Raw genomic sequence first — 14,590 nt, 5'->3', positions numbered from 1 at the left:
GAACTGTTTGGGACAATGGACCAGCGCTATGTTTGGAGAAGGAAGAACCAGGCTTATGAACAAAAGAACACCTTGCCTACTGTGAAGCATGGCGGGGGGTCAATTATGCTTTGGGGCTGTTTTGCTTCTAATGGTACAGGAAAGCTTCAACGTGTGCAGGGTACCATGAATTCCCTTCAGTACCAGGAGATCTTGGAGGAAAATGTGATGGAGTCAGTCACAAACCTGCGGCTTGGGAGACGTTGGACCTTCCAACAGGACAATGATCCGAAGCACACATCCAAGTCCACTAGAGCATGGTTGAACATGAAAGGCTGGAACATTCTAGAGTGGCCATCGCAATCACCAGACTTAAATCCAAATGAGAACCTCTGGTGGGACCTAAAGAAGGCAGTTGCAGTGCGCAAGCCTAAGAATGTGACTGAACTGGAGGCTTTTGCCCATGAAGAATGGGCTAAGATACCCATAGGTCGCTGCAAGACACTTGTGTCAAGCTATGCTTCACGCTTGAAAGCTGTCATAACTGGAAAAGGATGTTGTACTAAGTACTAAAAAATAATGTCACTAGGGGGTTGAATAAAACTGATAATGATGTGAGCACTGTAAAGACATTTGTGGTTATTCCATCATAAATATTATGTTATGTTTGTCTAATTTATAAGTGCCTCTTTGATATAATTGTAAATAAGATGACTGAAATGATCAAAATCAATGTCAAACTGGCCAAAACACTTTATTTCAGTGGGGGTTGAATAAATTTGATCACAACTGTAGATTCTGGCCTTATGGTAACCACACTCATATTTAATCATAAGTGTCAGTTATTTTCTTTCCCTCTGATTGTAGAGGATTAGGTGTGTCCTGGGACCAGCTACGGCAGGTATGAGAGTGAGACAGGTAGTTATAGCAGATATGAGAGTGAGACAGGTAGTAATAGCAGGTATGAGTGAGACAGCGGCCTGCGACTTGTGTTATCATGATACATATGGTAAAAAGGACACATATGGTAAAAAGGAAAGAAACATTTCAAAATGTCTGTGTGGCATCAAGGCGTGTGTGAGGATAGGTGTATATTTGGGGTGATGGTTTGTGTGTGAGGATGTGTGTATGTGTGGGGTCAGAACTTGTGTCTCAGAATGAGTGTTTGTACATACGTTCGAAAATGGGAACTTAAATGTAGCCCTGGGAAGTGCACACACACACACACACACACACACACACACACACACACACACACACACACACACACACACACACACACACACACACACACACACACCACTGGACAGGTTCTCAGGTTACACAGATGGAGGTGGAGAACACTTTGGCAGCAGTGTGCTCCACCTGTTAGTACCAGCTCTGGGTGAGGAGCTGAAATCAAATCTGTCAACAATCACTGAAAACAATTTACAGACCACAGTGCAGAGTAACCTGCGGGTCTGGAGTGTCAGTGTCTTCCTCTTACACACACACACACACACACACACACACACGTGCGCACACACACATACACACACACACAAACGCACGCACACACACACACACACACACACACACACACACACACACACACACACACACACACACACACACACACACACACACAGTGCAGAGTAACCTGCAGGTCTGGAGTGTCAGTGTCTCGCTCTTACACACACACACACACACACACACACACACACACACACACACACACACACACACACACGTACACAAGTGTTGCGTGCTGCTTTCTGCCTCACAGTCTACATCATACTGCATGTGTAGAAACATGTTGATAAAACATCTCAAAATAATCTCCCATTTAGCTCACCTGTTAGAGCTCGTGGACCATGGTGCTAGCATTGCCAGGGTTGTGGGTTCAGTTTTCACCCAGCACATGTATCGTCATACTGACTAATAACGGCAGAAATGTCAACCCTTACATAAAGGTGCAGCACTGACCTGGTGGTTCTCCGAGCTCACCTACAGCAGCTGGGCCCACATACGCAGTTTGTCTGTACACACTGTCAATCTGATCTACTTCTAAATCGCTTTGGGTACGAGTGTCTGCCAAATGCTGTAAATGTAGTGTGAACAGAACAGAGTCCTGCAGCTTTAACACATTTAACCCCTATTCTATAATAATACATATAATTCTATAATATAATTCTATAATAATACATATACTCAGTAATTTAATCAGTTAAATGCAACACAACAATCAGTATTGGTATTATTATTATTATTAGAAGTATTATAATTACTATAAAAATATAATGTGGAATTGTAATTATTTCTAATAATTATTAATAATTAATTATTATTATTACAGTAAGTGTATTGTCACGGTGACAGCTCCGGACCCTTCCCTGTGGGCGTGCCGTTACGTTGTCTGCGTGTCGTTGTGTCCATATATGTACTTCCGTGGGTGTGGGTTGTCTGTGAGCGTGTTCGTAGTCTCACCTGTGCCTTGTCTCGAGATCACGAGGGTCTGTGTTAATCACCTATTTAATGTGCGTTCGCGCAGTGTCTTGTGCTCGTCTTTGTCTAAAGTTCGTGCTTGAGTGAGCTACATGTGTTTGTGTGCTTGCGCTATTGCGCCGGACTTCAGAATAAATCACCGTGTCAGCACTAAAACCGTCGTCGTGCCTGTCTCCATCCATCATCACAGTATTGTGTGGATGAACATTTAATTCCTGCTTTATTATTGCAATAAGTTCAGTCAGTGATCAACTGATGCCCAAAACTTGTATTTCTAACAGTGATTTCAGTCAGATAGCAGATTCAAAGGTAAGGCCTCTGGATGACTTAAAGGACTTCAAATGAGGTGAAAATATGCAAAAGAGGAGGTTTCAGTACAGTGAAGGGGGCGGTTGTGTGAGTGTGTGTGTCAGCAGGACACACACACGGTTCGGTAGCAAAATGTAAGCTAATAAATTGAGCTAAAAGGAGCTGAAGTGAACTGAACTGAAGTGAATTGAACCAAAGGGAATAAATTGAACTGAAGTGAGACGAACTGAACTGGATGGGCTGTGATGGGGGGTTTGGCTTGAGTGTGTGAGGTATTGGTGTGGTGGGGATATTGGGTGTGGTTAAGGTGGGGGTGTCTTGTGTGGTGTGCTCTCAAAGATAATTAATTTGTATTGTTGTTTTATAAATATTCATTCTATTCATCAAACTGAATTAATGACTAAAATCACATCCCCAGTTCTGGGCTATATTTGCTGCTTCAACTGTGGGTAAATGCTCAGTGATGAGGCCTTGTTGCACACTAAAGGGTTAACAGTTGTGTGTGTGTGTGTGTGTGTGTGTGTGTGTGTGGGCACATCTGCATGTGTGATAGAAACATGGTGAGACTGTGCGTACGTCGCTTTGCACCAGGGAGTAGCTCTAATGAGACTATAGATTAGCACTTCAAACCTGAGCCCATCTCTCTCTCTCTGTCTCTCTCTCTCTCTTTCTCTCTCTCTGTCTCCCTCACTCTCTCTCTATTTATCTGTCCCCTTTATATATCTGGTTTTGTCTTTCCACATGTCTTTCTCTCACTTCTTCCATCTCGGTGGTCTTTTTTTTCTCCAAACATCTATCTCTCTCTCTCCCTCTCTCTCTATCTCTCTCCCCCTCTCTCTCTCATCTCATTCTTTGCTTCTACATCTTGCTGCATCTGCTTATCATGGTTCTACTTTCTCTGTTTTGCTATTATGGTTTGCTTTATGGTTTCCTGATGGACAGTACCATCTGACGGACAGTACCATCTGATGGACAGTACCATCTACGGACAGTACCATCTGATGGACAGTACCATCTGACGGACAGTACCATCTGACGGCTGCCTAAAAGCACTGATGTTGTACTGGTATATCAGCACTGGTGCTGTACTGGTATATCAGCACTGGTTCTGTACTGGTATATCAGCACTGTTGCTGTACTGGTATATCAGCACTGGCAGGACTGCACTGGTATTTCTTGACTGGCAGTACTGCACTGGTCTGATGGCACTTAAGATTACTGCACTGAAGACTGCAGGGTTCATTCTGGGGACTTTGCCAAAGGCTACCACACACACAAAAGAAAGAGAGTATAACACACTCTACATAACACCCCCTCCCACACACACACACACACACACACACACACACACACACACACACACAAATATACATGATTTAAATACTTTATTTGCTTTCACACAGAAGAGGTCCAACACAATCACTTGAATGCAAAGACACATATGCACACACTCTTTCAAACATAACACACATTAGCTTCTCTTTCTCTCCATTCTCCACTAACACACACACACACACACACACACACACACACACACACACACAAACACACAACAAACATCTAAGAGGACATAACAGATTCACACCGTCCAATTCCCACCCACTGGTCTGACATTTTCAAGAACACAATAATTTGAGCTTATTATCCGTGTAATATGTGTGTGTATGTGTATGTGTGTGTGTGTCTGTGCAACTGTGAAACCGTGTCTTAAATAACCATTACATTCATATCTTACACACACCACTCCCACCCACACACATCCACCCACCCCCACACACAAACACACGCCTATCCATCAAGACATATGCTTAAACTAATGAACAAAGTCTCAAGCAAACACACACACACACACACACACACACACACACACAGACAAGCATCCATCAACAGGTCTTCATAAGCGAAGAGGCGTCCAGATCCACACAGGCTCATCAGACAGCGCTGGTATCTGTCAGCGTCCGGCTGCGTAACTAGCGTGGGCGGCACAGACGTCGGCCGAGATACTGACGTTGTGGCCGTCGCCCGGGATACTGACATCGTGGATGTCGCCCGGGATACTGACGTCGCCCGGGATACTGACGTCGCGGACGTCGCCCGGGATACTGACGTCGCGGACGTTGCCCGGGATACTGACGTCGCGGACGTTGCCCGGGATACGCCCGCGGAGAGCAGCCAAGAAACTTTCCCTCACTTTCACTCTGACAAATTGAGCAAGATGCTGAAATTAGGGTGGGGGTTGCCGCCGGCGACGTAATGTAGATCATCTATTTTCTCAGTCCCTCTTCCTTTTTTTCTCCCTCTTTCCGGAGCAATCCGCCCTCCATCTGGGAGATGTTCAAGGGCGTAGCGGCACAACGCTCCAGTCTCAAGAGGCCGATACAGGATCAGCCCTGCTCTTAAAACGATACGTGCGTGGAAACTGTAGCCCTGGTCCTAGATCTGATGGAGAACCTCTGACCTCATGACCTTTGGAGAAGCTCAGCAAGTGCAGAAGCAGACAGCAGGTTGTCACAGCCGAGGTTCAGAGATTAGTGTCTTCACTAATCTGTAGACACACAGAATTTCATCCCGCAGGCCACGCAGAGGTGATGTAACGTGTACCGATGGAGCCGAGGCTCGAAACATCTTCAGGATTATAGTACAGGCGAATGAGCTGCTGTTTTAATTAAAATAAAAAACAAATATCCTATATTCCTTAAAAATGTTAATTCTATGTCTCTTGAATTGTAAGATATTTGAACTTATATACTTGTTGACTTATAGCGTGCTACACTATGTGTAGTAGAGTGGATGTGTACTACACTATGTGTAGTAAGGTGGATGTGTAATACACCATGTGCAGTAAGGTGGATGTGTACTACACTATGTGCAGTAAGGTGGATGTGTACTACACCATGTGCAGTAAGGTGGATGTGTACTACACTATGTGCAGTAAGGTGGATGTGTACTACACCATGTGCAGTAGGGTGGATGTGTACTACACCATGTGCAGTAGGGTGGATGTGTACTACACCATGTGCAGTAAGGTGGATGTGTACTACACTATGTGCAGTAAGGTGGATGTGTACTACACCATGTGCAGTAGGGTGGATGTGTACTACACCATGTGCAGTAGGGTGGATGTGTACTACACCATGTGCAGTAGGGTGGATGTGTACTACACTATGTGCAGTAAGGTGGATGTGTACTACACTATGTGCAGTAAGGTGGATGTGTACTACACTATGTGCAGTAAGGTATATGCTTACTGTACCGCGGAGCCAAAGGCAACATTCTGCCCCGACCGAAGACCAGAGATGCAGTGAAAATGTGCCCTTTAAAGTAAACCTCGCTCCGATCAGGGAAGGGACCACACACCAGAGCCGCTATCTTCGGCTTCCATATCCACGACTCACGGTTAAAGGTCCGGTTAAAGGACTGGACTGACGTTGGCACACTCCGTGTGAGGGTCGGTCCACCGCGCTCCAAATTCAGATCCCAGAACGCCAAGATAATGTTCTAATTATACCGCTTGAAATTCAAGAGAAATCCAGACGTCACATTCCGGAAGAGTTCTAGAGTTCTAGAGTGTGCAGTTTCTCAGAGCCCCCTTTTTCCACCCGGAGCCTTATTCGCTCCTTACTCCAGGGCGGCGCACTCCTCCCTTACATCCCTCGATCCGTCTAGCCCTCCATTCATCCGTCTCTCCATCATTATGCTAAAGGAGTGTTATTAAAATCCACTTAACGGCGCTCACAGCACCGGGCGATGGAAAGTATGCAGTAGGCCAGCAGGCCCCGGGAAGTCTGACCTTCACATCTGCTTTGAATCTGTTTAAAAACACACTGCCCACGTTTACTCAATCACTTCACTTGTCTTACACACTCCGATTAGCTGGGGGGGGGGGTGTGGTACAGACAGACAGACCAAGAGCAAGACAGCAAGAGAAAAGTGAAAGGATAGAAAAGATGTATGTCTGTATGTGTGTGTGTGTGTGTGTGTGTGTGTGTGTGTGTGTGTGTATGTGTGTGTGTGTGTGTGTGTGTGATTGCTTGTGCTGTGCAGGCAGAGAGATATATGTGCTGTTTAAATAAGCCGTATAATCTGCTACACCAGGAATGTGTCAGATGGCTTTGAGGTTTTATCCAGAGGCACGCGACCTCTTGACACAATCATTCACACACACATGTAAACATAGAGATACATACTATACCGCATGCTAGTACCAAACTAGCATACACTGCTACTCCTGAGAGTTCGCCGACCACACTAAGTGTACTGAAGGTAATCTGGCGCCAGTATTAACAGGACAAGGTTAAAAATCAATGATGCAAATACGTCACATCCAAAACGAGCCTTAAGTCAACCTACTCCATACTCCATTCTCCATACTGCATTGTAGGCCATGCGATCAATACTATGCCACAACCTTCCAAATGCAAAACCGCCATTCTTCTTGTGTTCAATGTAGTACTAAAATGTGGTCACCAAAACTGCGGAGGAATTTCTGCCGCACATATGACATCATCAACATGCATCCAACATCAGCCACTCAAAGTCGAGACGGAAAAATGACATATGCCACTAACACATAATAAACTGATGGGGACATACCAGTCGTTTAGGCCCAAAGCATACAAACAGAGAGCTGGAAGTCATGAACAATGGACAGACGCGCAAAATAACGAAAGAAAACGGAAATCAGAAAGAGGAACCGCAGCACTTTGGATGACATCCTTTCCTTCCTCGTTCGTTTTGGCTTCATGCTTCCACTGGCATTGTGACATCACCATGATGTCACAAAACACTCCGTCATGCAGGTCATTCATCCATCAAGCAGGAACCAGCAATACAAGTTACAGCATTCATGCACACGGTACCTTAACTGACAGAGCAAAATGGGTTCTTTTTGAATAATTTATAATGGGAATCTTTAAAATCTGCCAATTTTAAACACTTCATAAACGCTCTGTTAATAAAGGCACCAAAGGAACTGTTTTTAAATCAAAGATGTGACTTACAAGATTTCGTCATTCTGGAACTCCAGCACTCCGTGGCTGTCTTCAAAGTCCTCGCCGCTCCCCTTTGCTGTCCCCTCGATGGTCTTGTAGGGCACCCTGACAACACCACGAGCTCCTGATGTCCGAAGCACCTTCACCTCCATCACGCCCACGCTCTCGCTGACATGGATCACGGGCTCTTCGAACGTGAAGATCCCAGCATGGTCATCATCGAAGATAGTGACAGTCGCAGTGGAAGGCAAGCCGAGAGTCGCGATTGTTTCCACGTGATTGGCTTCCGCAGTCTCGGGCTCCGCCCCTTCATGAAGGACACGGACGTTGCTGAGGTGGATGTGGAAGTTCTCGTCCTCCTCAAAGATGTCGTCATCGATGATCCCGACACGAATCTCCTTTTGCACCTCGCCCGCCTTGAACACGACAGTGCCTTCCGTGAACTCGTAGTCCGAGCCGGCGTTAGCTGTGCCGTCTTCGGTGCGGAATTCCACGGACACCATCTGGTTGAGGTCGCCACCACGCCTGACCACATTCACTGCCACGGTACCACAGTTTTCCAGGCACTGGTATGAACCAGGGTCAAAGTAGATCTTGGAGATGGGGTCATTTTCACCCACGTCACTGCGTACCTCATGCATGCTCACTGCCTTTCGTGCCTGGTCTGCAGCGTGTTTCTTCAGGATGTTCCCAGCACCGGTCATCAGCCTTGTAGCCTGGCACCGGTAGAAGGCACGACTCTTCTGCTGCTGACTGAGCACCTGGTAGTTCGCCAGCTCGATCAAGTGTTCCACCTCTTTGTCCGGATGCTTCTGTTTCAGCTCCTTCAAGATCTTTGCCATGTCACGCCTGGCTTCTTCCTCGTCCAGGTCCTTCTCATCCAGGTCCAGCGTCAGGGTCCCGTCCAGAAAGTCCACAGCATGGGAGTTCAGCATCTTTCCGTCCATCTCGATGTCCACCTTGGGCGGGAGTGGGCGGTCACCCTCGGTCTCGATGATCATACCACGCTGCTTCCCAGCCCGGTAGCGCTTGTACACATACTTGTAAAAGAGGAGACGGCGATCTGCGATCCAGGCAAAGACCACGCAGATGGGGAAGAAGAAGAGGGTGAGGAGACCTTCCCACACCTGGACGACACCAGGGGAGATGACAGCCAGGATCAGGTAGAGCCACAGGTAAGCGAAGATGCTCCAGGCAGCGGTGACGAAGAAGACGCGCAGGTGCTTGACCTTGCGATGTTCCCCATCGGGCACCACATAAACGCAAAGGCCGATAATCACAAACATGTTGAAGGCGGCACTGCCCACGATGGTGGAGGGCCCGAGGTCACCGGCGTTGAAGTTGTGCCCACACACCTCAATGACAGACAGCAGAATTTCTGGGGCGGAGGAACCCAGGGCCATGAGGGTGAGATTGGACACCGTTTCATTCCAGATACGTACGGTGGTGGTGGTTGTCTCCCCGTTTGGCTTCTTGATAGTGATCTCTTTCTCTTGGGAGGTGATGACCTCGATTGACGCCATGAAACGATCTGCGATGATTGAGACTCCCAGGAACATGTAAACCAGTGCCACAAAGTAAACCGTGGCACGTGCCACCTTGTCCCCGAACGAGGGGTTCTGGGGTTCCCACACTGGGAGAATAACACCCGAGGAGCATCCATTGGAACCCCCACAGTTCTTCGACTTGTTGGCAGAGATGGTATGGTCCAGGCTGTGGTCTGGCACGTTCTCTGCCGTTACCTGATGGACGTTGCTCAGCAGTATCGCTGTAACCACCAGACAGTGAAGCCCCACTGAGAGGAGTGAAGGAATCTCTGAATGCCTCATCGTTCGGTGACGGATGACAGATGAACTGTCAGATGATTCAGAAACCTGAGGAACGAGAGAGGAAAGAGCAGGGTCATGAACAAAGAGCAATAGTGGGACATCTCTCAGCAAGGCATTCCTGTAGTGTTGCACTATTAGAGATGAGATACTCTAATAGAGACTATTAGTATGTTATTACTTTATTGCTTTTCCAGGCTAACATGGTGACTTGGTCTCCTACAAACTGGACAGGCTGTAAAAATGTTGGCGATGGGATATTTGTGAATGAATGAGTATGTCATTGATGTCAACAGCATTCTTCCAAAGCCTATGTTATGTGTCAATATTACAGGCACTAGTCCATATGTAGTTTGCTTTGGAATAATGCGCACATACATACAGGCGAACACACACACACACACACACACACACACACACACACACACAAACGCGCGCGCGCGGGCGCACACCCAAACGCACGCACGCACATGCACGCAAGCACGCACACAAACACTTTCCACCTCTAGCCATTTGAACATGATCCATTTATCATTTGAATATCATCCAATATAACACAGTCTAAGATACTTTAATCTCCCTATATGGGCTCGTTTGTCTCGTAACAAACCAAATCTCGCCATTCCCATATTTAAAGTGAAATTGACTACAACATACTTATAACGGTTCAATAACATTTTGCGCAGATGTTACACAGATGCCGCGCTGATGAAGGACCCCCGTGCGAAACGTCCTGGCTCTCTGCAAACCTTGTGTACACACTGCAATTTTTTTATTACCTCTTAATGTTTTATCACGGTACACTACAGTTACGAAATAAATGAAAAAAAACTAAGAATGCACTTTATCCAATAAGATAACATTCCCGAGAACACCGGCGTTACTGTGCATCTCGTTATGACATTCAAGTGCGGGTGCGCATCCCAGCCCGTGCATCGTTCTCCTTTAAATCACTTTAATGTTCAACCTGACTGGATGTGATATCCCTGGAGTCAAGACAATGCGGCGGCCGAAGGTGCCCCCCCAACTCCCGTTTTTATTGCCCAGTGCAGCCACGCACCCGCTGGACACCTCCACCTCCTGCACGCGCGTCTTTCCTGCGGTGATTAAGGAGCGCGTGGGCTCGTCTCGCGCCTCCACTACACACGTTCAGCACAACTTTCACGTGCACGCAGACGCGAGGAGCGGACGCACACGTGCGGCGGAGGTATGGACGGACTAACCGGCACCGGTGGCTCGGTACCGCCGCCACTGCCCGTTCACGCCGGACGGACGAGCCAGCCACTCTTACCGCAGTCGTTAGTCACACCGGACGGGCGCGAGACAGTGACACCGCTCGCGCCTCTAACGCAAAGTGTCCCGTGCAGATCGCAGTTCGGCAACGTGTTCAACTCCCTGATAGTCCATTAACCCGAACCTTAAAAACATTTGCATGAACAGAGTACAGAATCTACGTTGTGAGTAAGATTGCAAACCCAGTGAAACGATCGGTCGTACAGAATGAAGCGTCCACCAGCAACGCGCTCGTACCGAACCCGCCGAACCGCGTCTGGAGTAACGCGCTGGACTCCGTCAATAGTGGGTTTACCTGGGCTGAGCCGCGACCCTTGGGCAGGAGAGGTCAGGGAAGGTGGCTGGAAACGTGTTGATAGAGAGCGCGTCGGAACCCGTCCGTATCCAATCTCGCATGCGTCTGGGTTTATATACGCGATGACGGAGAGATAGTGACCCACACCACCATTAAACTCGCTCCTCGATTCCCATGCACTCGCTTTTCCGAGACCGACCCGCAGCGATCAGATGGCCGATGCTTCTTCAGCAAATCTGCGACTCGGAGAAGAGAAACGTGCGGGCCAGTTCTTCCTCATTCTTCTCGTCCGTCTCCCTCCCTCACTGGTGTGTGTGGATGTGTGAGCGAGCCGGGAGCCTCGCGCTCGCAGTGGAACTCGCGCGCAGACGGAACGCGGGGCTGCTCTTGCAACAGGGGAATCGGGGGAAGTCTCTCTCTCTCTCTCTTTCTCTCTCACTCTCTCTCTCTTTCTCTCTCGCTCTCTCTCTCTTTCTCTCTCGCTCTCTCTCTCTCTCTCTCTCTCTCATGCGCAGCTGTCTCCCTCTCGAGCAGCCCTCTTGCCAGGATTTGATTAGCACAGAGCCCGCGAGGTGAGACAATGCGCCGTGGCACTGTGCCAGAACAGAGCCCCCAGCAGACAGGACCCTCCCGCGTGCCACCCCCCCCCCCCCCCCCCCGTCGACCTTGCTCTTGTAGTGAAAATGCACTCAGAATCTAATTATTATCGAAAGACTTCCCTAAAACAAAATCTTGACACAGTTTTCTCTCTTACGGTAATAATGCCCATTGTTCGTACTTAAAGTACCAAGTACCAAAATTCCAAGTAATAAAGGATATACTAAAAAATAAGGATATATACGAAGAATAAAGGATAAACTGAAAATAAATAAATATAAATCTATTTGTTTGTATATGCCTTCCTCTCTATCTCTCACTCACTCTCTCTCTCACACGTACTCAGAAGAAAAGGTTTAATCAATACATGAAACTAAATCTTCACATATGAACATAAGCTTCTTGGCAAACACACACACACACACACACACACACACACACACACACACACACACACACACACACACACACACACACACACACACACACACACACACACACTGTGGGATACTGGAATCAATAGGTGTAACCATAACCACTACTCATACTTTACTGCACTGCATGGCATTAAAATTACACAGATGTTTTTAGCTTAGCATAGCCAGTAACACGATTGTTCACCTCTCTATACCTTTCATATAATTTCACTGATGTACGATATGTATTTATTTGTTTGTTTTGGCCATGTGAATAGCATCGGAAGCCGTTGTGATGGCTGCCCTGGGAACCCACATGATAAGGGCCGTGTTGGAAACACCACCTCAGCCCTGTCCACGAGTCTCAGTAAGACAAATGATTTATGTTTCATGCGGAGAAGACCTCAGAGTGCCTTTGTCTTTTAGCTTGGATCTTTTTCTCCGTTGCTGGGTATACTGTGAAAGTCCACTGTTGCCACATAGTAGAGTGGTGTCACTGCGTATGAAGTCATGCTGGCTTGTGTATGTCACGACGTGTGAGTGCAATTGTTTGTTAGTGTTTGTATGTGAGATCACAATAAGGACTGATCACAACTTTGCACTCTCCTTCTGATTGTTCCAGCTTGATGTTTCTAGAGTTAAAGCACAGCTGATGACCCTTACAATATCCAAGTCCTATTCAGTACTCCCGAGTTCCCTTATGTATCTGAACAGTGCACGGTATCTTGTAATATAGCATCCCAACTGCCAGAGAAACTGGTTTTTAAGGCCTGTTTTGAGATCTTATAGAAGGTCTCAGCCACTTGTACACTGAGTCAGATGTTTTGCAGGGGAAGATGAGCAGAAACACAAAGCCAAACGTGAATAAAGGCCTTTAACGTATTACCCAGAACCACCTGAAGAGCACCAGAGAGGAACCATGAGGGCATAAGAGAGAAAACCAGTGCCACAGATCAGAGTCCAGTATCTGGTCACTGTTGAGGAGGAGAAATTACAGAAACAGAGTTTTGGTCATGGCATGAACAGGAACAGGAAGAGAATCTTCTGGAAGAGATGGTGCTTCATGGCATGTTCAGACAAAGGAAGTGACTCAGAGATTTATTACACTTGAGTTAACAGAGTTCTGAAGAACTGCTTGTTCATATAGCTGGGTAAAGAAGAACTAATCATTCCGAAATTCCTGATAATTCAAAAACGTTCACCAACCTTCCTCACAGCCATACTTGGAGAAACATGTTTCACGGGACCTGGTATAGCTGGGGAATCACTGCTGGAAAATCACAGCGGGAAACACTAGTCCTGTCAGGCAATGCAAAAGGAAAAGGCCACGAAGACATTTTCTTTTTATGCCCTAAAATCGGACAACTATAACACCAAAACCACGTGGTGGCTGAGGGAACAGATCGAAGACGTTTCTGACATCGTACAAAGACGGCAGGAACAGCATCGGTGAGTTGGCCAGGTAGCGTGAGGGAGGCGAGCTACGGCAAAGGGAAGTGTCGGAATTCAAGAGCTCCGCTAGCCAATCAGGAAGGAGATGATGATGATGATGATAATACTTTATTATCAGATCAGATATGAAATTTGTCTTGCATACAAACAGTAGCTCCATTAACACATTAGCATCACAACACATAGGACACGAACATTGTACAGTACGTACACGATTTACTCATATTTTAACACCTTTTAAAGTTATAGATTAAGTTCTTTCTTTAAATTAAGGATTGACTGATGTACAGTTGCAGACCAAAGTTAATGAATCAGTCCAAGGTCTCTCCCTCTTCCCCTCTGGATGACGTCTGTGAAAGGACGTCTGTGAAATTCCTTAAGTGGATTCAGCCCGTGTAGACAACATGCTGGAGATAACTGGTCCTCTATGAGCAGTGTGTTTTTTGGTATGTCAAGGTTGATGTAGGCTGTTTGTATGAGCTGCATATGGTAGTTGTGCAGTGTGTAGAGCAGGTCAAATGAGGGGCGAGTCATCTGATCCGCTCATAGCAGCCATTTCTCTCAGACTGCAGTCAGCTGCAGACTGCTGTTCATCAGGTAGAGTGCCTCCCGTACAGCTGAGATGTCGCACCAGTGTTTGTCAAATCTGTGACCAGGGACCCCCCCAGGGTCCACATTTGTTATCTAACCAGCGTCTCTCTGCACCTTAACGAGAAATCTTTTTTTTTTTTTTTTGTCATAGCCTAGTTACGTCGGGAGTGGAGACGGAGCACAAACGTGACCTTGGCGGAGGTCGCAGAGGCGGGGCTGGCAAACGCTCATCTGTACTATGAATGGGGGAGATATGGCTGGATAACTTATCTGCCCTCATCTACAAACCGTTTCCAGCCTTTCAGATTCCTCCAGTCGAGCGACGTCTACACATTAGACGTCTTCGTTCTGAGCGAA

The 14,590-nt window shown here is 47.0% G+C and overlaps 1 protein-coding gene across 1 annotated transcript in view; it reads right to left on the bottom strand.

Annotated features, from left to right (window-relative positions):
• The window catches only part of slc8a1b (solute carrier family 8 member 1b), a 108,204-nt gene extending 96,595 nt beyond the window's left edge, over positions 1-11,609 (bottom strand). The window contains 2 exon segments of the mRNA XM_076992058.1: positions 7,773-9,637; positions 11,178-11,609. Coding sequence (XP_076848173.1) covers positions 7,773-9,592 — 1,820 coding nt within the window. The 5' untranslated portion in view covers positions 9,593-9,637; positions 11,178-11,609.
• Positions 11,610-14,590: the final 2,981 nt, after the last annotated feature.

This window comes from Brachyhypopomus gauderio, unplaced genomic scaffold (assembly GCF_052324685.1).
Source record: "Brachyhypopomus gauderio isolate BG-103 unplaced genomic scaffold, BGAUD_0.2 sc89, whole genome shotgun sequence".
In the NCBI taxonomy this organism is placed as follows: domain Eukaryota; kingdom Metazoa; phylum Chordata; class Actinopteri; order Gymnotiformes; family Hypopomidae; genus Brachyhypopomus; species Brachyhypopomus gauderio.
Note: the sequence above shows the minus strand (reverse complement) of the source record. Positions and strands in the feature narration are given on the sequence as shown.